The 22,859-nt window shown below is 35.7% G+C and overlaps 1 protein-coding gene across 8 annotated transcripts in view; it reads right to left on the bottom strand.

Moving 5' to 3' along the window:
- The window catches only part of Abp1 (Actin binding protein 1), a 119,718-nt gene that overhangs the window by 41,655 nt on the left and 55,204 nt on the right, over positions 1 to 22,859 (bottom strand). For all 8 annotated transcript variants that reach the window (XM_067123140.1, XM_067123143.1, XM_067123142.1 and 5 more), the window contains 2 exons: positions 14,965 to 15,077; positions 10,469 to 10,671 (listed from right to left, as the gene is read on the bottom strand). In XM_067123140.1, the coding sequence (XP_066979241.1) occupies positions 10,469 to 10,671; positions 14,965 to 15,077 (316 nt within the window). The remainder of the gene's footprint in view (positions 1 to 10,468; positions 10,672 to 14,964; positions 15,078 to 22,859) is intronic.

Genomic DNA, 22,859 nt, shown 5'->3' with positions numbered 1-22,859 from the left:
GTTTTGCTTAAATTTCAACCACCATCGTACAATAATAAACAATTACTGTAGTTATGTTGTGAATGACGTTAGGCAGAATAAGACTGATCATTTTTACATTACACCCTTATTCCCTATGGAGCAAAGATCGTCACAGAAATATACTGTTGAATAAATTTAAGCTGCAAGTTGTAGCTGAAGCTGGGAAAACTAACAATGTTCAAGCTGTTAATGAATATAAATTATTGTGCATTGGCAACATGGATGGAACTTTCCTAAACTTCAATATGCCATCAAACTCAACCGTAAATAAAATTGGAGAGAAAAGTATCTTGATTAAAATACTGGGCATGAAAAAACACATTTTACTGTTGTTTTAATGTGTATGGCAGATGGGACGAAACTTTCCCCTATGGTTATCTTTAAAGGGAAATTGATGCCTAAACAAAAATTCCCAAATGGTATCGTTGTCCACGTTCATGAAAACCTAAACAATGCAAAGGGCACGTGATCACTGTTTGTATTTTATAATACAATAGTAATATAAGAATACAAACTCGGGGTAACTTAGTTCAGCCGGTGGCATGCCAAACAAACCTTATGACTGACATATCAGGCAACCCCCAAATTTTCACTCCTAAAAAATTATTTTATCATGTCTCGTGCATCATGCGAGTTTCTTTTTTTGAGAGACCAAATTACAATAGACTAACCCCTTTTCTTCCATCTCTTTATCCCATCTTCTAGTTAAACAAGTTAAAAAAGTACAAGAGAATGATGAAAGTATCGCTAGTAATGCTATACGTATGTACTTGTTGCGTGAATGCGTACAGCCATAAACAACCGAACAAGAAACAGTTGTTTTGCTATGAACAACCATCTTGGATACGATAATAAACAATTACGGTAGTTATGTTTCAAATGATGTTAAGTAGAATAGGACTGATATATTTTTACATTATACTCTAATTCCCTATGGAGAAAAGATCGGCACAGAAATATACTGCTAAATTTAAGCTGCAAGTTGTAGGTGAAGCTGAGAAAACTAACAATGTTCAAGCTGCTAATGACTATAAATTATTGAGCATTGGCAACATGGGTGAAACTTTCCTAAACTTTAATATGCCATTAAACTCGACTGTAAATAAAACTGGAGAGAAAAGTATTTTAATCAAAACTACTGGGCAAGAAAGAGCACATTTTACTGTTGTTTTAATGTGTGTGGCAGATGGGACAAAACTTTCCCCCATGGTTATCTATAAAGGGAAATTGATGCCTAAACAAAAATTCCCAAATGATATAGTTGTCCATGTTCACGAAAAACTAAACAATGCAAAGGTGCATGATCACTATGTTGTATAATACGATAGTAATATGAGAATACAGTACTGTACATACAATATTACTGGATACAGTGAAGTAAAGTATTACTTTTTGAAAGATCCACGGAAAAGATGCATATTCGTTATGTTTGTATTTTATGATATAATACTAATATGTGAATACTATTACATATGCTAGTTTTATATCTCGTGTATGGTACGGCCCCCTAAAAATAAGCTTCAAAATTAGGTCTTCAAAAGTTGCATGATATGCAAGTATATACTGTATATATATTGTATAATACAAGCAGACCATTGATTTTCCGGTATCGGCTAGTCGGGAACCTCTTTTAATATGGACGAAATTACGACTGAAACTTTAAATTGCCCATCAAAACTTTACCATTCCTGCCGCCGCTAGATTAGTTTACTGGGCAGCCGATAGATGGCGCTGAGTGTTCTGGAGCTCATTCTGTTTGTTTACTTTGTTAATGTTGGAGGCGATTGTTGAACATTGTTACATTTAAGTGCTAATATTGCTTATATTTCTGGTATATCTTAAGAAAAAAGGATTTGGTAAGAATTACAATAAATAAGATATGTTGTACAGTAATATCGATAGAGATTGTCTTGCTGAATCACAATACAGGTTAATATTCAGCAAACGATTATATCTCATCTAAATCCATGTTATATGTCACATATAAAAATGACAGAGTGCAATAGTGTTTGATTTTGCATAAAATATGGGCATGAACAGATGTTGGAAAACTAGTACTGTGCAGCAGAAGGTAATTATTCGGAAGATGCACCACTTCGTAGATTGCATTATTTAATCATTTATACCTGTATGTCATTTGCTTATTTAATTTATATCTAATATTTGTTTAGAGAGAGAGAGAGAGAGAGAGAGAGAGAGAGAGAGAGAGAGAGAGAGAGAGAGAGAGAGAGAGAGAGAGAGAGAGAGAGAGAATAAAAACTAGATACTATACTGTCCATTATTTGTACAAATATATACAATTAATATACATCAACAAAGGGACTCACTTATTCCGCTAACATGTATCAAAACATACTCTGAAAATGTAGCAAATATTCCTTTTATCATTAATTTCATGCTGGCTTTTAAATTGAAAAAAACCATGTAATACCTCTTAGTAGCAAAGCTCCTCCAGTACAAAACCAGAGTGGATGAATTTACATTAAATAAGGCAACTCTTACACAAAAATCAAAGGCAAAATGTAAAACACAGCCATCAAGAGGTACATATTCCACAAACTCATAACCCATATTACTGTTGCCTCTTCAAATTCAATATTTCTTAAGATAAGTAAAAAGAGAGATGCAAACTCCATAAATTTCTAAGAAGCAGTGATCAAATAGCAACATAACACACAGTCTGGTTCCTTTTCTACTGTCAGAGACTGATAACCAAGGAAAAAAAAAAATGGTTTGCATTAGTAGCAGAATAACCTTTGTTAAAATAATTCATCAAATGTACACCCAAAAATGACCATGAAAGTCAGTATCATAAATAAACATATGAAGAAAAATATGCTGTAAGCAATTTTAATATATCTGATACACTTTTCAAAAATAAAATTGCATTTAACCATACTGCAGACTCACTCATGAAAAAAAGAGAAAATTTTTTCCATACATAATATCCAAAGACGGTTGGATGAATCGTGTTTTAACTGCTAATTTCCTGACTGTTGCATGTCTTCTGTTCATTTTAAAATGAACAGTACTGTAACTCCAAGTGCAATTTGTAGTTTTTGGCTACATTGATTCTCAAGTATTGTTCATTGAACTAATTGTAATTATACTGTATCCTATTACATGAATGATTACCATGTTTTACTTATAACAGCACTGAAGTACCTCACCGAAACTGATGCACAATTAATCTAACTATTATGAAAGCATATGAACATAATTCAATGAGCAAATGAATTCCAGTTAAAACTGATTCATAGAAAAGTAACTCCAAACACCTAAAGATAATTCATGTTACAACTACTGTGCTCTAATGAACCTGACAATAAGACAGTTTAGGGCAAACCAGCTACTTTGGTATACAGCAATTACTTAAAAAATGACTGTTCTCAGAAAGGGGTTGGAGACAATGCTTACAAACTCTGCAGCTGAAATTTCTAATTTCTCTCTCCCATATCAGACCAGAAAATTGCTAATAGAAGATAAGCATCTTTTCCACTGATCGCAACAGTCTACAAAAGATACAATTGTTTTTACCACACTGAATAAGTAGCCATGGAATACTACAACCATTTCAAGAAAATTGTTCTAATTTATGTATGTTTTGCCCTAATGACACATAAGACTGGAGTATCAAGAGACTACTTTGCTTCCACAAGAGCACTGGTTCAGCCACTCTCCTTTTATACTACTTATTCCAAATTTAGTAATGCTATTTTAATGTTTAGGCCTACAAATGATAAAAAAGCTGATCATCTAATATCTAGGCCATTGCAAATGAATCTACCTGTCCGTGTTTTGTGGATTTTACTTTAAAATGCTACATAAGTTATCTTTATAAAAGTAATATGCTTCCTATGAACTTTTACTTTCCGTTGAATAAGATGGAATTCTTAATTACAAACTCACTTTAAGCTACCAGGTAACTTTTTCCTTCAGATATGATGGATCAATCTGAAAAAAATTTTATTAGCCTGACCACTTGCATACACCTCAAATTATACACACTGTCCACCAGGGGGATAATAAAAAGCTCCATTACTGAGACTTGGTTTTCCCAACTGAATAGTACTGTATTGTAGGTTCTCATACGGCATTCAACTACTGTGAGGTTGGTTACAACACTAAATCAACACAGCCTTTGTTGACAGTATGTAAACTTCACAGGTTTCATGCTGCCAATGACCTATTGAGCCAAAGTACTAACGTTCGTATAAAAAACTTAGAGACAAACTACATCTCAGATCCTGTCCCATTTACTGTTCTTTACTATCATTTTCAAGCTGAATGAGCATCTATGCCACCCAACAAAATTTTGTGCAGATTAAAAGGACCCTTTACAGACTCACAGGCATAAATTACAACTAGATCGTCCAAGCTTTGACTGCTGTTGTGTATACCAAGGTAAGTGATAAAAAGACTTGATAAAGGTGGATCAAAGACATAACTATACCCGAATGATGTTACTACCAAATAAAAAACTTTTCACATTATCTCATTATACCATATATCAGTGGCTCAGTACCACTTACACTACTACTTACAGTAATAATATACCCAAACATCAACAAGGAAATAAAAAAAAAACATGCTGTAAACTACAGTACAATTACATTGCTCTCATTATTATCAACCCTTAAACGCCTGTTGGACGTTTTAAACATCGTCAAAAATTGTCTGTCGAATGCCCAGTGGGCGTTGCAAACATCGAATGAAAATGCTTTTTTTAAATATTAGGCGGAAAAATAATTATAGGCCCTAGTTTTGCGGAAGATTTCAAATCACGCGCCTTGGCGGATGCTGGGATTCACGGATCCAGGTGTTGTGTTGTTTTGAGCATTACCCAGCGGCGCGGCGCATCGTGAATTCCCTCCTACTCGCCAGATAGCATCAGCGTCGGACCTTGCGGGAGGCGATATTTTAAGCGCCCAGGCGTGTCTTGCAGAACTTTGGCGGTGTTTGCGTATTCGTGCTGCAAACAGGACGTTTGTAGATATGTCACAAAGGGGTCAGGACCGTGAAAGCGCATACTGCCTGTCGGAAGTGGCGTGTGGTCGAGTTTTAGACTGGGATGCTGGAGGACCACCCAGCAGCAAAGTGAATTTAACATTCGGTCAACTTTGGCTCGACGAAATGATCAAAAAACGATCCGTAAGCAATAATTATTACATTCGGTAACAAATCAATCATTTTCCTTCATTTTGCAACAAGCGTAAAGTCTCTAGCACAATATTTAGAATTTTGGTGAATTTTTGAAAAAAAAATTTTCCTCCAGCTCATGCCAGCGAACTCACTGAAAAATCCTGTCATTTCTTAGTCAGCTTGCCGTAATTTTCTGCCGTTTCATATTATTAGTTACATAGTGTTATACATCAAAATGTGCGCAATTTCATGTAGAATACAACAAAAAATATATCATTCTTTTAGCTCTTCACAGTGTTTTAATATTTACATCGAAATCACGATAACTGACAAAATTTTAACATTCGGTCAACTTTGACTCGACCGAAATGATCAAAAAGCATCAAGTAAGCCATAATTATTACATTCAAGTAACAATCAATCATTTACCTTCATTTTGCAACAAGCGGAAAGTCTCTAGCACATTATTTAGATTTTTGGTGAATTTTGAAGAAAAAAAAAAAAAAAAAAAAAAAAAAAAATCCTTAGCTCAGCGCGCGTGCTCCACTGAAAAATCCTGTCATTTCTTGCGTCAGCTTGCGTAATTTTTCGCCGTTTCATATTATTCGTTACATAAAGTGTTATACATCAAAATGTGCGCAATTTCATGTGGAATACAACAAAAAAATATGTCATTCCTTTAGCTCTTCACAGTTTTTTTAATATTTTCGCTGAAATCGATAACTGACAAAATTTTTAACATTCGGTCAACTTTGATTCACCCGAAATGATCAAGCATCCGTAAAGCCATAATTGTACATTCGAGTAACAATCAAACATTTACCTTCATTTGCAACAAACAGAAAGTCTCTGCACATTATTTAGATTTTTGGTGAATTTTTGAAAAAATATTATCCTCCGCTCCTTGCGAACTCCGATGAAAATCCTCTCATTTCTTAAATCAGCTTGCGTAATTTTTACCGCCGTTTCATATTATTCGTTACATAAAGTGTTATACATCAAAATGTGTGCAATTTCATGTAGAGAATACAACAAAAAATATGTCATTCCTTTAGCTCTTCACAGTTTTTAATATTTTCGCGAAATCCGATAACTGACAAAATTTTAACATTCGGTCAACTTTATTTCGACCGAAATGATCGAAAAAACGCATCCGTAAGCAATAATTATTACATTCGTAACAATCAATCATTTACCTTCATTTTGCAACAAACGGAAAGTCTCTAGCACAATATGTAGATTTTGGTGAATTTTGAAAAAAAAATTTCCTTAAGCTCGCGCGCCGGTTTCCGCTGAAAAATCTTCTCATTTCTTGCGTCAGTTTGCCATAATTTTTCGCCATTTCATATTATTCGTTACATAAAGTGTTATACATCAAAATGTGTGCAATTTCATGTAGAATACAACAAAAAATATATCATTCCTTTAGCTCTTCACAGTTTTTATATTTACATCGAAATAACGATAAATAGAAAAAATCAACCTTCGATCAACTTTAGCTTTCGATCGAAATGGTTCAAAAATGCAATTTTAAGCTAAAAACTTACAGGCTAGTAATATTCAATCAATTTCCTTCATTTTAGCACAATTGGAAAGTCTCTGCACAATATTTTGGTTTTTGGTGAATTTTGAAAAAACTTTTTTAATCCGCTATTCAAATTCATGCATCATTTTGTGATAATATTTTCTCCGTGTTGCTTTAATCGTTTTACAATCTGTTATATACCAAAATCATCGCAATTTAGTGTACAATACAACTAAAAAAATTAACTCATTAGCTTCAACCGTTTTCCTTACAGAAGCGATTTGTATACAATTATATCGTTTTTTTTCGCTGTCATATATTCAATATTTATATATAATAATGATATTTTTTTATTTCTGATGGTTGCATACTAAACTTCAGGCAATGAGAAAACAAGGAGCCAAAAATGAACTCTTAATCTTGAAAACTAAGAGCGCTGTGATTTTTGAAAAAACTTTTTCTGCTTGGCGCTACCTCTCGGGCCGCTTGGCATGCGAGACGTTTTTGAAAATAGGGCTTCGGCGTTAAAGGGTTAATAACAAATAGTTTAGCCAGAACAACATTATCAAAATTATTAATACATGGCTTAACTAGATCACTGAATTAACATTATTAGCTCTTGCAGGCTGGCCAGCAAGATTTGTTCTTAATGAATATACTAGATATCATTCATTATATTGCAACTCCTTAAAACTGGATAAATTATGATTGCAAATGTTGTTCTGCATTATCTACATTCTGGGACTGGGTTAAACAGGTTAATCATTAAACACCCATGGGTCTGATGAGTGGAACCAATTCTAAATGAGGAATACTTCAATGAGGCATTCTTTTTGGAATGAAGAATACAATAATCCAGAGTGTTTAATGTTTGAATTTTCTACTTTCTGATTCATTATTCCATAGTGTCTGCCATTTACTACAGATGATAGGTTACAGAGATTGTAAAAAATCAGAGACAGTATAAGTACAGTACATCCCATAAAGCCATGGTAATTGAAGCTTTGGATGCTTTATTGGCATCTCCATTTTCTTTAATGCCTAAATTTGCAAGGACTCAACATATTTCAAAATTTTTACCAGCTTCATATTTATGGAATGATAATTTATTCTAGTAGACTTACAAAACACTTTTAAAGTCTATGAAAATTTTAAATTCCTGATGTGGCATGTTATAAAGCTTGACTGCTTACTACATTGCAAACAATTCTACTATGAAAAGATTAATCACTGGGTAAAGAAAACTACTTCGTTTCATTAGACAGTATTGTAGCAAATCCTACATTAGCAGATGATTTGGACTGGTGAGCCATATATCGCGGTTCCATAGTCTAAAATTCTTAGATTAGCTCATTTGTTGAGTAACATTAGAGTTGGTCTGTCAACTCCCGAGTTGTATGTAATAGTTTTTTATCAGGTTTAATGTTTTTTTTTTTTTTACTTTTACACATGCAATGTGTGCTTTCCGGTTAAAATGTGTATCAAAGACAAAACCTAAGAACTTTATAGTCTGGCAGATAGGTATCAGATTGTTTCTCATCTTTAGTTTCATGTCATAATTCTTTTCAAATTGAATGCCTACTGTAGAAGCCCAGACATCTACTTTTATAATACCAACATTAAGAATGAGGCCTAGTAGAATATGGCAATGTCATCCATATACATAATATTCTTAATTCCACTTCGCAGCCGATTTGTGATATTGTTTATCTTAAGAAGGAACAATGTGCCACTCAAAAATCTTCCCTGCGGGATATCATTTTCTAAATTACATATCTGAAGAAATTTTATCTACTTCTACCCAAAAAATGCAGTCTGTTTTTCTAAATAAAGGTAGGCGACCTAAGATACCACTGTCGTACAGCATTTCCAGTACAGCATATCCCCTAGCAGTATCAAAAGCCTTTTTGGATATAAAAATTACTGCACTAGGTCCTTGTTTCCGTTAAAATCCTTTTCCAATATGATGAACTAAGTGATTTAGTGGGTCAAGTGTAGATTATCTTTTTGTGACCCATAGTATCAAATATCATGCTCACCTTGAATTCACTATTTTTACCATCACTTGGCATAGACAGCTTGTGTACTGGTTTATAGTATGATGGATTACTTGAGTCTCTGCCAGGTTTGGCCACAGGTATATTAATGGCAGGTTGCCATTCTTTTGGAAACAATGTAGTCTCTTAGCCAGAAGTTGGCTGTAATACTGGAGAAAATAACTTTTGGTTTTTTACTTTTTGGCCATTCAGCACTTCAAAAACTATTGTTGTTTCTGGTTCTGGAGATGTGCTATTACAGAAGGAATGGGAAAATTCTATTCTTTATTTACAGAACTTAGGCTGTCTCAAAATTTATTTTCTCAGAATGTTTTTTACAGCCATGAAATTATTCATCAAGGTTATGTTCACTGCTAGCATACTCTAGATGTCTTCCACATATATTTGATATTGCACAAGGATCACGAACTCTTTGCCCACTATACATTAAGGCTTGTCCTAATGGACTGAGTGCTTGATCTATCAATTTTTTTAAATTTTTGCCAAAATTTTTTAGTTGGCGTATTGTGTGTTATATCTGAGATATACTGGTTCCATGAAAGTATGTTTACTTATTTGACCTTTTAAATTTGGCTTACAAATGACTGTACCCAAATGTTTTGAGAGAGATTGTTAAATTTACAACTTTCATAATTTTTTCATTTAAGAGAAAACAAAATTTTAAAGATTTTATTACTCTATTAAGTCTTTTCTTTAAATGATCCAATTTATAGCTGATTCTATGTCTTTTATGAATCAGTTCTCATACTTTTTCAGACCACCATGGAACTTTCTTTTGGCTGTTATGAGGTGAAATTTTGGAATACATTTGTCTGTGGAATTGGTAATTTGTGATCTTTCAAGAGATTATACGATAGAATTTCACTACTGAATAAAGTGTACTTTTCCTAGTCTTCTTTATTTGTATTGCAATGCAATGCAAGATTGAATTACCTGACAGGGCTACAAGAAAGTTGTATTGGGTATGAACACTAGAATATATAGTGTCAGACTCTCAAATCTGTTTACTATGGGAACTGACCACAGAGGATGTCTGTCACCTGATGACATAATGGTGTGTTCATTTTTGTTTAAGCAAAACAAGTTATCATATTATCACAAAAAAGGGGGTTGTGTGCACTGAATTACCAAACAGTGTCACATCTTGTACTAAATTTATTATATACTGCATATCTGCTATACTATAAATATAGTTTGGTTGGATATATATACTACAAATGGTTACATGGTGCCAGGAACTTGTAACATTATTGCAGAATACTCCTATGAAGGACTCTGAAATACTATTTAATCATATATGATTCTATCATGAACATACACTGCTGTTCCAAATTCATTATCAGTTTTCATGGACTGGTATTTTTAATATTTGTCAAATTGTCAAATGTGCTGGATTCTTATTCCACTGAACTACTGTATGTAGGGATTGAAAACTTATGTGCAAGTTGTCATGTTATGCTAATTAACTGCTTTGCTGTTATTTTTTTTTTTACTTTTAAATGAATCAATCATATTCTTATGGCAATAAAATGGCAATGATATTTCCTTCAATACAGCTTCAACTCAGCACGTTTCAGAAGACAGAATCAATCTACTATGAAAGTCAAATTCAACAAAGTAAAAAGTTCTAAAGGAGATAAAAGCACATTTAAAGAAAAAGCTCTTACCATTACCTTATACATATTGTAATACCGTGGGCATTCCAAAAACAAAAATCAAATACCGATTGTGGATGAAGTGCTGGCTCTTGAATAGACTGAGGCTGTGAAGGGTGCTGTGGTTGAACCTCTGGTAGGGGAGCTTGAAACTGAGGTGGAGGCTGTGGCATAGGTTCCACTGGATGTTGCTTAATAATAGATGGCACTGTTGTAGATGAAACCTGATTTCGAGTTCTGTTTTCTACTGATGACAAGGGTGACACTTTATCTGAAAAGAACACCTACAGTCAAGCTTTACTTAATTTGATTTTTAGGAAATAAAATTAACGTTTTCTCATATAAACATTAGTTATTAAAAACAAAATATAACGTATTATAGGAAAGGCTAACATAAACTAATGGGTTTGTGTTTGCAACAAACAGAATTTTTTTTAAACAAAATTAATTTTTGCAATACAAAACCATTAGTTTCCATTAGCTTTATAATGTGGCAAAATGATAAGAATTTTGCACCTTTTACTGCATGACAAATATGATCATCAATTATAAGTACACCAATAAAGAATTATTTTTCCTAAGTGCCAAATTGTTTTTCACACATTAGCTACCAGCAGCAGAAACAATATATACAGAGTACTCGAATCAATTCCATTACTGCACTGTAGTGACAAAAAAGCACAGTTTGTATGAATTGTAGTTAACTAAAATAAACAACAGAAGACTCAAAATATACACTATAGTAATCAGAAACATTTTTTTTAAATCTACAAAAAGCAATTTTCACCAGTGAACATGACAATGATAACTTTCTCAATATATTCTTCTGTTCTACTATACTTTATACCAAGTGCCTTAGCCTTTACATCATTGGCCCAAGGATGAGCACCTACAGTGAAACAAGATCTCAAATATTTTGGTATTCAAGTAAGAAAAGAAATATTATAGACACTCTATAATGTGATGACAATACACTGAATTTCTTTCAGATGCAATAAAAATAATGGATAATGCCCCAAACTGTCAATATCGGGTAATTTTTATACAAACTTGAAGTAACCAACAACTTATGAATTTACCGATGATCATCAATGCTGGATAGTTAGATAGAGAGGCAGATGGATTAGACGGACAAGACAGATAGGACCTTATGAACAATATGTACCTTACTTCTTTCATTTTTCATTTACCTATCCTTTTTCTATATAATATATGTTTACCTGACTTAGACTAATATTAGCTGCTTGACCTCATATATTTTTCACTTATGTAGAAATATATTACTATATAAATAATAAAATGACAATTAATAGAACTTTGTTAAGGGAGGACCAGTTTTTGGCTGAAAGGGAGGAACATGTAAACGTCTAGGTTGTTCCACTGGTGTTGGAACGTGTCTTGCATAACGGCGTTTTTGTCTGGAACTGGAGAGCAGTATATGGGTAACTTGTGGTTCCTCGAAGTTGCGAACAGATTGGGGAGTAACGGTTCGGCACCTGGAATCCACAAATTTTGCTTTCTTGTGGGAATTGTCATACCACATTCCGCTTCTGGGACGGGAATGGGATGCATCCGAAGACCGTGCAGAACAAGGAGTGATGGTTCAGTGCCCGGATTTGTGAGGCACCAGCTGACTACTCTCTCTTTTACGTTTCTACCTAAGAGAAGTACCGTGCTGAATCACACTTCTAGAGCATGACCGGATCTCTAGGAGAACCAGAATAACGCCAATGACGAAAAGTGTGGTGTTGTTTACTGAATTCCTGAGAAGCAGCGTACCAAGTCATGCTTCTCGAGCGTGATCAGGAGGACCTGTCAGAAGAAGACTAAGAACAGCGACGTTTGACACAGGAGGAGAAAAACTTGATGAGGAAGAAGCAGGAGAAGCAGAACTTCCACTCTGTCAGATGCCACTGGTACCTGGGATTGGATTGGGAGAGACGTTAGGAGTCCTTTTCCCTCTTCTCCTCTGGGAACCGCTGGGACCCGATACTGGGCTAGCCTGGGTAACACTGATCCTCTTACTTTCGCTAACGGAAGCTGTCGATTTCTTGATTGGGTTGGACATGTCTGAAACTGCAGATTTAGCAAAATACTTCGTTGGCACCGACACCATGGGATATTGGAATTCTGCTCCGTGGATGGAAGAGAAGGGATATTTCTTCCCGGGGTAATGGGAAGCAGAGAGGAAGCAAAGATGGCGGGGGAAGGGATACACGTAACGGAGGGGATAAGTTCTATGGGTTGAGGAGTCAAAGTTTCCTTTCCTGACATCTATTATCATATTTCTCCCACTGAAAAGACAATCACGATTCACATTCTTTGCACTTCAGAGATGAAGAGCAATCTTGCCCTCTGCATTTAGAACATACTGAATGTGGGTTAACCGCTAAAGGAGACAAAAACTTTCCAAGTTTTTCCTTCCTGAGTAATACCCGGACACTTATGGGAGACTGGTTTCGCTGAAGATATCACAATCTGGGAAAAACACAAAACACACTAAGAGATTCACCATACAATGTTCACGTCTCAAAAAACACAGATATTCCAAGATAAAACGAGATCAATACATGCAGGGCGAAAAGCATGTCTTAATGCAATGACGACTAAGAACAGTTAGGGGATGCTGGTCCTGCAGGCCTCTTTTATAGCTAGTGCTACTCTCTAAAAACGAGTCTACCATGGCCATTTGCACATGCGTGCCTAAGGATACTCCTATCACATGATGTTGTGGTGTTTGTATCAGTGTCAGAACAAATTAAAATAAAAAAAAAAAACTCAAGATCTTCTTAAAGCATTCAAGATTCCATGACGACAAGTGGCAAACACCGCAAATCAGTTTGTGGGCTGTTGGGGTCCCTAAGGGTACCGAGGGTGTAGTGCAGCTGTCCTGCTGCGTAGCATTTAGATAATTAAAGAAAAATTTTTCAGCAAGTACTTAGACACTTTAGAGCTATTCAGAGAAAAAAATAATTAATTTATATTGACCAAGTATTGAGGCTGCTACACTGAAAATAGTAAATATAACATTATGACGTCGTAACTCAAGGACACATAAACTATTACTAAAAACAGCAGTAACATCTTGCATTTTTACATGAAGTTTTAACCCTTAATTCACTATAGTTTTTTAAATGATTTTTTTAGCCCACAGTAACTAGTCCCCCTTTAAATACAAACATTTTGTAGTAAACACAACTACTGTATATTAAATTTGATAACAAAATTTACGGACAAAAATTAAGTATCCCTATGGGTGCTAATGAAAGCCATAACACTGCCAATTTATGTTAACATTTTTATGAATCAAAATTCTTGCAAAATAATCCTATAGAAGGCAGACTAAGATATAAAATTACAACCTGTACTATCATTAAATAACAAAGATATATTACTCGATGTTAATTCAATATATTCCAGAGTAATAGAAGTTTCTGATATTTAAAATTACTTTTAAACAGGATCCTTCTTAGATAATGACGATAAAATTATAAATTATAAGTTTCTAACTAATGTTTAAGACAAAAGAAGAGATTGTAATTTTGATATACTAGGACTCCCTCCTTTTTATTGAAACATATATACTGCTTAATAAAACCTGTGGAGTCATAATTGCAATTTTCTTGATTATGCACTGAAGACTATCTATAGTTGTCAATTATTTGTCAATAAACTGATAAATAATAAATCACCAATGGAGGATTAAAAAAGTATAAGAAGGTATGGTTTGTATCTTATAGCTTAAAATATGGTATGTAGTAGACATAATACTGGTAGTAAATTATGTATTTATTTTTTTTATTTTAATTATACTAATTATAAACGTACGTATCTTCTATTATATAAAAATTTATTTATATATTTTATTAGGTTCTCCAGCCTCCTCTTAACTCTGCTACTATGTAAAATATGAGAGCATGATCCCATTCATATTATCAAGAACTGTACAATTAAAAACACAACTTAGATTGACAAATAGCTGAAACCAAATGTATTTAGCAAGGCAATTAAGAACATCCATTAAAATGCAATAAACAGAAATATATTCAAAGACCAACACTGAATTACCATAATCTCTCAGAACAGCTATTTTCCCTTCACAATTTCACATGTAATTCAACACACATATGCATGTTTTACACCATCTAAAAAGAGGTGCATTCTAATTTTAAAATACCATAAACTAACATTCCTATTTTACAAAAAACTTTAACCAGACCACATTGTGTCATTTCTGACTTTTACAGGGCTGATCCAAAGGATCTGTTCAGACTAAACTAAAGAAATTAAATAGCTATAGGTAAGAAGCAACCAAAGAGGTTGCTGCAAATAAAAAAAAATGGAAGAGAGTAATGCAGCTAGGGACCTAAGAAGGAATGCTTCAAAGAATTACTTATATTATCTGCAATTTGTCTTGCAAAGCAAATAGTAGATAGTGACATGCAGTAGGGTTGAGCAGCAAGAAACCACAGATAAGTAAAAAAAAAAAAAATAAAATAATAGTGAAATAAAACACAACAGCATTATACTTTCAATGTTACCATGGTACAATGAAGTATCTCACCTCTATTTTGATTAGGCGAGGTATCTTCTCTTTGAGCAGTGGTATTTGCTGGGGGCCATCTCGCTGTAACTCCTTTACTGGGAATTACACTGGGTGTATCATTATTTTCAACTCTGTCAAACAAAAAACTTTAGGATGGAAAACATACAACACAATGACTAGCTAGCATAAATTTAAAAGTAAGATTATGACAACTAGTTTTCAAGAATTTGGGTCTCAGATTTTAATATGATTGAACAGGTTAATGAAGGTTATTATTTTACAGACTCATAGGGTTTACCAAAAATATCTGCTCTTCAGTTAGAAGTGAAACTTGCATGATGGCAGGAGTTCATATTGTTGGACAAATCAGTGGGAAGGGACCAAAGGAAAAGATGAAAAGCAAAATATATTTAACACAGCTGGGACCAAAGGTACACTACCAGAACTTTCACTACTGTACAACATACAAGGCCCACTGTAGGTGGTATAAAAACCAAAGCTGGAAATGTAAAAGGTCAAAAGCATTGCAGTTGGGGCCAAGACGATGATTTAAAAGAATTTCTACTACCTCCTATAGTGCGTCATATAAGGTATGCTGTAAACTCTAACCCTATATGGGGTGCCTAAAACTTGATATTTAAGTTGGAAGAGACTAAGGCAATCACATAAGATATGCTTTAAATCTTATGTTGAATTATGTTCGCTGTACAGATGGATTTGATAACATTTGGTATCCACCTAATTTTTTTTTATAAACAGGTGCAGGTTGAACCTCTTTAATTTTGAATCCTGTGGTTTGGCACATTTTTTGTCAACATCACTAATTTTACTACTTTTTTGTGCAATAAACTTTCAGCTTTGTCTTTTTATTCACTTATTTCTATCTAAATGAAAAATCTCAAACCCAAATACATTTATAAATATCATATGTATTACCATAAGCATCTGGCTGCATTCACCAAATTCTTAATAACAAAAATATAATTATTATTATTATTCAGTAAATGAAAGCTATTCATATGGGGCAAGCCCACAAGGGCCATTGACTTCAAACTCAAGCTTCCAAAGAATATGGTGTTTATTAGGAAGAAGTAAGAGGAAGTAAAGTGAAATACTGAGAGAACAGATTCCACTTATCAAAAAAGAATAAAAATTAATAAATAAATAAACAGATAAAAAAGCATTACAGTAATAGTATTAGGGTAGTAATGCATTGTATTTTGGCTTGAACTTCTCAAGTTCCAATTGCATGGCATCCTCTGGGAGGCTGTTCCACAGTCCAATGGTGTGAGGAATAAAGGACCTCTGGAACTGAGAAGTTCGACAGTGACGCACATTTACTGCATATTGGTGCTACTGTTCAGCAAATCTGGTTGATCTTGGCAGATAATAAATTTTATTATTTGGATACTTACTTACTGTGAAAGTTAGTTTATATCTCCAGGCCGATAGGTGAGTTGTCCTTCAAACAAAAGATTGAATGGCAGCCTGGATGACTGTCTAGTACACCTGTTCTCCCCAAGGTGCGTTTCGAATGTTTTAGCTTTTGTCAGAATTTTTCTTGACAGCCCACGAAGTTGTGGGGAGGCTAGGTGGGGTTTACTTTAACAGTAGGCAAGTATCCCAATAATAAATTTTATTATGAAAATTTATATTATTTGGGATGAATCTTACCTATTGTTAAAGTTAGCTAATTCCCACACTGAGAAGAGGATGGTGGGTAGTGCAGCTAGACAAAATTTGGTCAGCCAATCAAGCTAAGGGTTTCTTGCAAGAAACCCAAAACATTCTTACCTGATCTGGAATCTTTTATGGATGTTACTGCCACCAGAAGTTGGATTCCATTCAGGGAGCAAAGCTCTCATACGTGTGCAGCAAAGAAAAGCCTTGTGGAGAAAACTGCTTCAATTCAGCCAGATATTAACAGAAGTGGTGTGAGGGGACTCCTGCGCCTGGGCACAAAAGCCTTATAAAACAACAGTCACTAAAAATAAATACCTTTATGATATACAGGTATGCTCCTATACAATATATATACTGTCATGCTCCCCAAAATATTAAAACCAGGGATTTAAAACAAAGAGCCTAAAGGATTGTTTTTTTCTTTGGTACAGAAAAAGACTACCGCTCCTAGTAGCAGACAAGGTTTTACTGTTTTCAAACACAATTCTGTATACTTAAGGCAGTGAGCGGGCACAACCAAATTGCACTTCTACTCAAGCGACAAATTGTCATAGCACTAAATGAAGTTGCAACAGCTCTCACATTATGAATGTTTACTTTCAATAAAGGTAAAATGTATGGAACTAGTTCTCATTCACTAGCCTAATCAAATATGTCACAGAGAACCTCGTGCTCTTTGACAAAGATGTTCTAGGTTTCTAAAACTACAAAACAAAAGGTTAACTTCGCCTCCTCCAGGCTTAATCATTGACAAAGACAGTTGGGGTTTTCTAAAACCACAAAACAAAAGGTCTATTTTGCCTCTTCCAGGCTTAACCTTTAACAAAGACATCAGGTTTTCTAAAACCACAAAACAAAAGGTTAACTTTGTCTCCTCCAGGCATAACCTTTGACAAAGATGTTCTAGGTTTCTAAAATCACAAAAAAGACAACTGCCTCTTCCAGGCTCAACCTATCTAAGTAAGTTTTAATTGCCCCAACAGGACAGAGAAGTGTTTCCTCTTCCTCCCCACCAAAGAGGTTAAATTGGAATTTTTACATTTCTCTGAAAAACTTAGCCTTAACATCATTCTTAGCTCTATGGCAAAAAGATTAAATAGAATTCTTTTTACAACAGCCTTAAGGAGAGTGTTTGCAATAAATTTACTCGCGGATGTAACGGCCACTCTTTATGTAGTTTTGTTCTTTCTGAGTTCCCAATCGCCCAAAACACTGTCTTTCCACAGAATGAATTATCAAACCAATATCATGTTGTTCATTTCACTCAAAGAAGCAAACTTTCCGACTTTGTTTCTGACCAGGGATAAACCTACTAGGCATCTTTGATGGTCTTTCCACTGCCCTAACACCTAGTAAGTTTTACCAGGTGTAGTGCTGACCATTCTGTTATATGTAAGTGTAACGACACTAGCCAAAATTCTGTTTCATGTTACACGAAAAAACAAAACCTGGATGTAGGTTTAAGAATAAAATGGTCAACTCTTGGTAACAGAGTCCCTCCTACAGAACCTGGCGACAATGAATTGGTCCTGTATTACTTACAAGTTTAATGAACATTAGCTGTAAGTCGTAATCTCTTATGCTGAGGCTGTACTGCAACTGCGCCTGATTATTCTGACAAAATCCCCAGTGAGGCCATGTTTCCTAACAAAGAAAGCCTTTACCACTTAGGAAGCTTCCTTCAGGGGTAAAATTCTTCCAAGAAACAAGTGCCAGTTCATCTACTGACAGACAAGCCTGCAAATTTCAAGTATCATCCCCACATCACTAGATAGGAATGAGTAGGAGCTAGGGACGTCGATTGCAAATCATAATGAACAGAGACTTGAACTAATGTCTCAGTAAAAAAAGATTTCTTGCTGCTAAAAATTGGCACCATCCACCGATGGGCAATAAGGAACTTGCATGACTGAGGATATACTGGTATGAGAATAATGTCTCCTGCACATCCACCAAAACATCTGATTGTTCTTTTGGTTAGTCACTAAAACCACGTTGGAAAAACCAAAAAGCAAGGGGACAGATACGTAAAGTTATTCAAAAACCAAAAAGCATGGGGACAGATACGTAAAAGTTATTCAGTCTCAATGTGTCCAACAATGGCCGCCAATCTCCAGTTGCTTATGGAGCTAGGAAAAAGTCAAGATGTAAAATCCCAGTGAATTACTGCCTGGTCCATTTCATTCTCTCTAATTTACAACTTCCTACTAAAGAATGAGAGACTTCTGCTGGAGAAGACAAAGGAACAGCATGAGTGAGGGATTGGTCAGGGCAAGAGATATGGACATCCCAGTCTCTCAGGTCAATGTATTGCCCATCGTATGCTGCTGCTTGTGCCTGTCACATGATTTAAAATATTTTCAATATATTGTAGTATCGGTGTCGCCATCATTATTTTGAAATACCATAATAACTGTTATCGCCATCTCAACTTCAAAATGTCACAACTTGAAACATTGTAACTCAAGGACTACCTGTACAAGCAATCATCAGAGCAGTAAAGTTAGTGTTGTTGGCAAGTTGACAGTGTGCTTATAAAGTGGAAGCTCTGAATTATAATAAAGGTGTCAGCATTTCTTGGGAGATGCTTATTGAATCTTTTATATCTGGTGTGGTGCTTAAATACTAAACTTACCTCACTAACACAAAAACATTAAAAATATCATGAAGCATATTTAACCAAGTAAAAAAAGTGACATATAATTTATAATTTACATTTCAATATTTTTGATACTTTTCTGGCAAAGCAATTTAATATTCAACAACCCATTATTAATGTACAGAAAACTTTAACACTGTTTACACACTTTTTTGACACAGCAATAAAATATTCAATAATTCATTATTGCAATGAAAAATGCAATTTCACTGATATATAACAGTTGGATGTTTTGTTTAAAGATAAATGGAAAAAGTATTGGTTTTGTAATAAAACTGGAAATTGAGAACCCAGTAATATGTATGTGGAATAAGCATATACAGGCAGTCCCCAGTTACCAGCAGGGTTCTGTTCCCAATGGCGTGACGACAACCGAAAATCGCCACTAACCGAAAATCGGCAATAATAGCACCGATCCCCAGTTAGCGGTGCCGATAACCGCTTAGTGCGCGGATAACAGGTTAGCGGCGCGGATAACCAGTGATCAGCGCTGCTGATAAGAGGCGATCAGTGCCGATAACCGGTTATCAGCGACGAAAATCTGGTTATCGTTGTCGCTAGACAAGCGCCGTAAAACCGGATCGCCAGTGACCGAGGCTGCCAATAACCGGGGACTGCCTGTAGTTACACAGAGGTTCCCTAACAGTGGAGTGGGATAATGGGAAAAAAGTGCAAATGGTGATACAAGCAACAGATTTGGCATGAGAACTCTTATTATCCCCATAAATCAAAATCAACCTCCAGACACCTCAATATTTGGCTATTTCCAAAATGGCTGACACTTTTCCAAAATGACGGCAAATTTGCTGTATATTTCAAATATTTTAATTTCATAAGCCTATAAAAGTTGCATACTGTCCATATAATGATTGAGAATTTGTATTTTGGCATTCTTACTGTCATGAAGAGATAAAGTGAACCCATCTTTCCAATATGGCCACCATATGAACACAATATTTCCAAAATGGCCACCAAAGATAAAAAATGTATGTATCTCTGAGAGAAAACCAATCTGTTTTGTGTATCAATTAGTTTTAGCAAGTGCACCTGCAGAGCTGTGCAGCTAAGTCAGGTTTGCCAGCACTTGAACCTGCCATGGTATTCCTTTATGCAGCCACACTTATTCAGTTTTGGCAAGATTTTGCTACTATTGGCAAATCTGTCCAATACATAAACCAGGTGCCATCAATCTGTTGCCATCCCCAGTGTCTTGGACTGGGCAAAAGTGGATGACATACTAAAGACTGGCACCAAATGTGCCCTGCCTGAAAGGCAGCTCTCTTGCAATGCTGTCTAAGAGCAGCCCTTGTAGGGGAATGCAATCATAAGCTCTTTGCTTTCTTGCAAAGAGATCAGGTCTAGCCTCATTTCCATTTTTATACGAACTGCTTCTGTCGTACATTAGCACCATGAACTCTTCAATAATTTGCAGGTCTTCATCTTCTACAGCTGCTGGTTTTGAACTTACTTTGGTGAAGGTGGGTGCGGCACGCTGAAACACAGTCCATGTTTGCCATGCAGACTTCTTTCCCTTTCCATGAAAGGCAGACACCTTGTCACAACCGCTAAATGCATGGAAAAAGGGAAGGGCTGAGGCTTTTGGTCCAATGGCTGCTGCAATTTCATGGATAGGTATCCACCTCAAGTCTTTTCCTCTACCAAATTTACTACATAGTTTGTCCAAACCAGTTTTTTCTATGCTAGATACTTCTATGATGACAACGTCAGTGTCTGTACTACATATGATTGCACTTGCGATATCTTCATGCTTTGCAGTATATGCACCATGTAAAAGGACTCTAGTAAATGCCTCTTCGTGAGTGCAGCCTTGTAGGTCAACAGTGTCTTGTTCAGCTTTGCTACAAAGTGCAGCATCCCCTTTAGTGACAATTATGCATGATGTATCACCTGCTTGAGATGAAATGGTTGTGTCTGCCAAATATGCAAATAGTTCAGTTTTGTTGTGGTCATTCCTGAGGAAGCTGACCCAATTGCCCGGAGTTTTCGCTGTGCTAATTACTCTCCGGTGAACTCCATTGCCTCTTTTTTGTCTTGTTTGTGCTTTCATACTGTCTGTCCTATACATATCAAATACAATGTGTGTTTACTTGTACTTCTGTATGTGCTTCTGAATCTTGGATAGGACTTCTACTTTAGCATAAGACTCAAATGTAGACCCCTTGGTTGGTCTCCGAGCATTTATAAGAGCTGCACCATCCATTCTGATAACATCAGCTGTAAGCTCTTTGTCAGGGATGTCTGATGCATGCTGTTCTAGTGGAGGCAGCAGCTGTGACTTGATGCCCTGATGCATCTGTCCATTCTGAGCCAGTGATGGTGGGCAATTTTGATTTTCATGTTGAAAGAATTCATTTAAATCACACTGTCTGTTCTGGCATGATATGAAGAATTCATTTATATCACTCTCTGTTCTGGCATGATATGAAGAGGTGGGAGAATAGATTACAATAATCCTTTGAGGTTTGCAGTGACTGTTTGCCCTTGGATTCTGTAGTAGACATCTTGTGACTGAACAACAGAATTTTGTTCTTGTGTACTGGTTCACAGAATTTGCTGGGTGTCTTGAGCCTCTCAATCAAGTTTGTGAATTGTGTCTGTCCAAGACCCTTCATAGATCTCAAGGATTCACTAACTTTGCTGTCCATAATTTCATGACTGTCTAGCACAATCAGATCCACTGAATCTTCCTCAAAAGGGTTGCCCATTTCTTTGATTACTTTTGCCAGATTTTCAACCATTTCTGCACAGTTTCACTTTCATCATGATGCTTACCCTCAGATTTTGGATCAGCATCACTTCTAGTCTCGAACTCAACGACCAAGCGGCTTACTTCAGGACCAGCCACTGTCCACCTTCTGAGAGCATCTTCATCTTCAAATAGGAAAACGGCTCCCCCATCTCCTTTCACATGAGCATTATTCTGCTCATGTGCTTGGTCTATAGCCATTGAGGAAAAAGGCCGAGTGGTTTTGTGGACAGTGAAATTTCCCATTGTGAATTCATCAAATGTGTCATTTTGGAGAGCCTCCATGTCCCTCAAATGAATTGAAAGCCACCTGGCATAATGTACATGGTCCAGGGCAAAGAAGAAAGGAATGAGTTCCTGCAGCACATCTTTGTACAGTACAATTGGAAATTAAACTCTTGGTATGACCTGATGAAAACAAACACTAGAAGTTCTAGCTGAAGAACAAGATTCCAAAAGTAGAATTGGGGACACTCTGATTCTCATTTTCTGATCCAGCCTTCACAGCTTAGCTCAATTTCTTCTTCTGCTTCCTGGATATATGCCATACAGGCAGCTTTGCGCAGCTGATATAAACTGCAAGCTGTCACCTGGTGGTCTAGACATGTCTTCTTCAAATGTGAAGCAGAAATAAAGCAGATCTGCGGTTCAGGAGTAGCTATTTCTGCTTCTGCAAAACACCAGTCAACCACTGTCTTTCAAAGAGATCACCCAGAATTTTGAATGCTGCCATATCTATATGCAGCCCTCCAAACATAATAACCATATCACCATACAGCAATGGCCAATCCCATTGGATTTGCT

The sequence above is a fragment of the Macrobrachium rosenbergii genome, chromosome 21 (genome assembly GCF_040412425.1).
Source record: "Macrobrachium rosenbergii isolate ZJJX-2024 chromosome 21, ASM4041242v1, whole genome shotgun sequence".
In the NCBI taxonomy this organism is placed as follows: Eukaryota; Metazoa; Arthropoda; class Malacostraca; order Decapoda; family Palaemonidae; genus Macrobrachium; species Macrobrachium rosenbergii.
The sequence above is the reverse complement of the archived record's forward strand: the minus strand, read 5'-3'. Positions and strand labels throughout refer to the sequence as shown.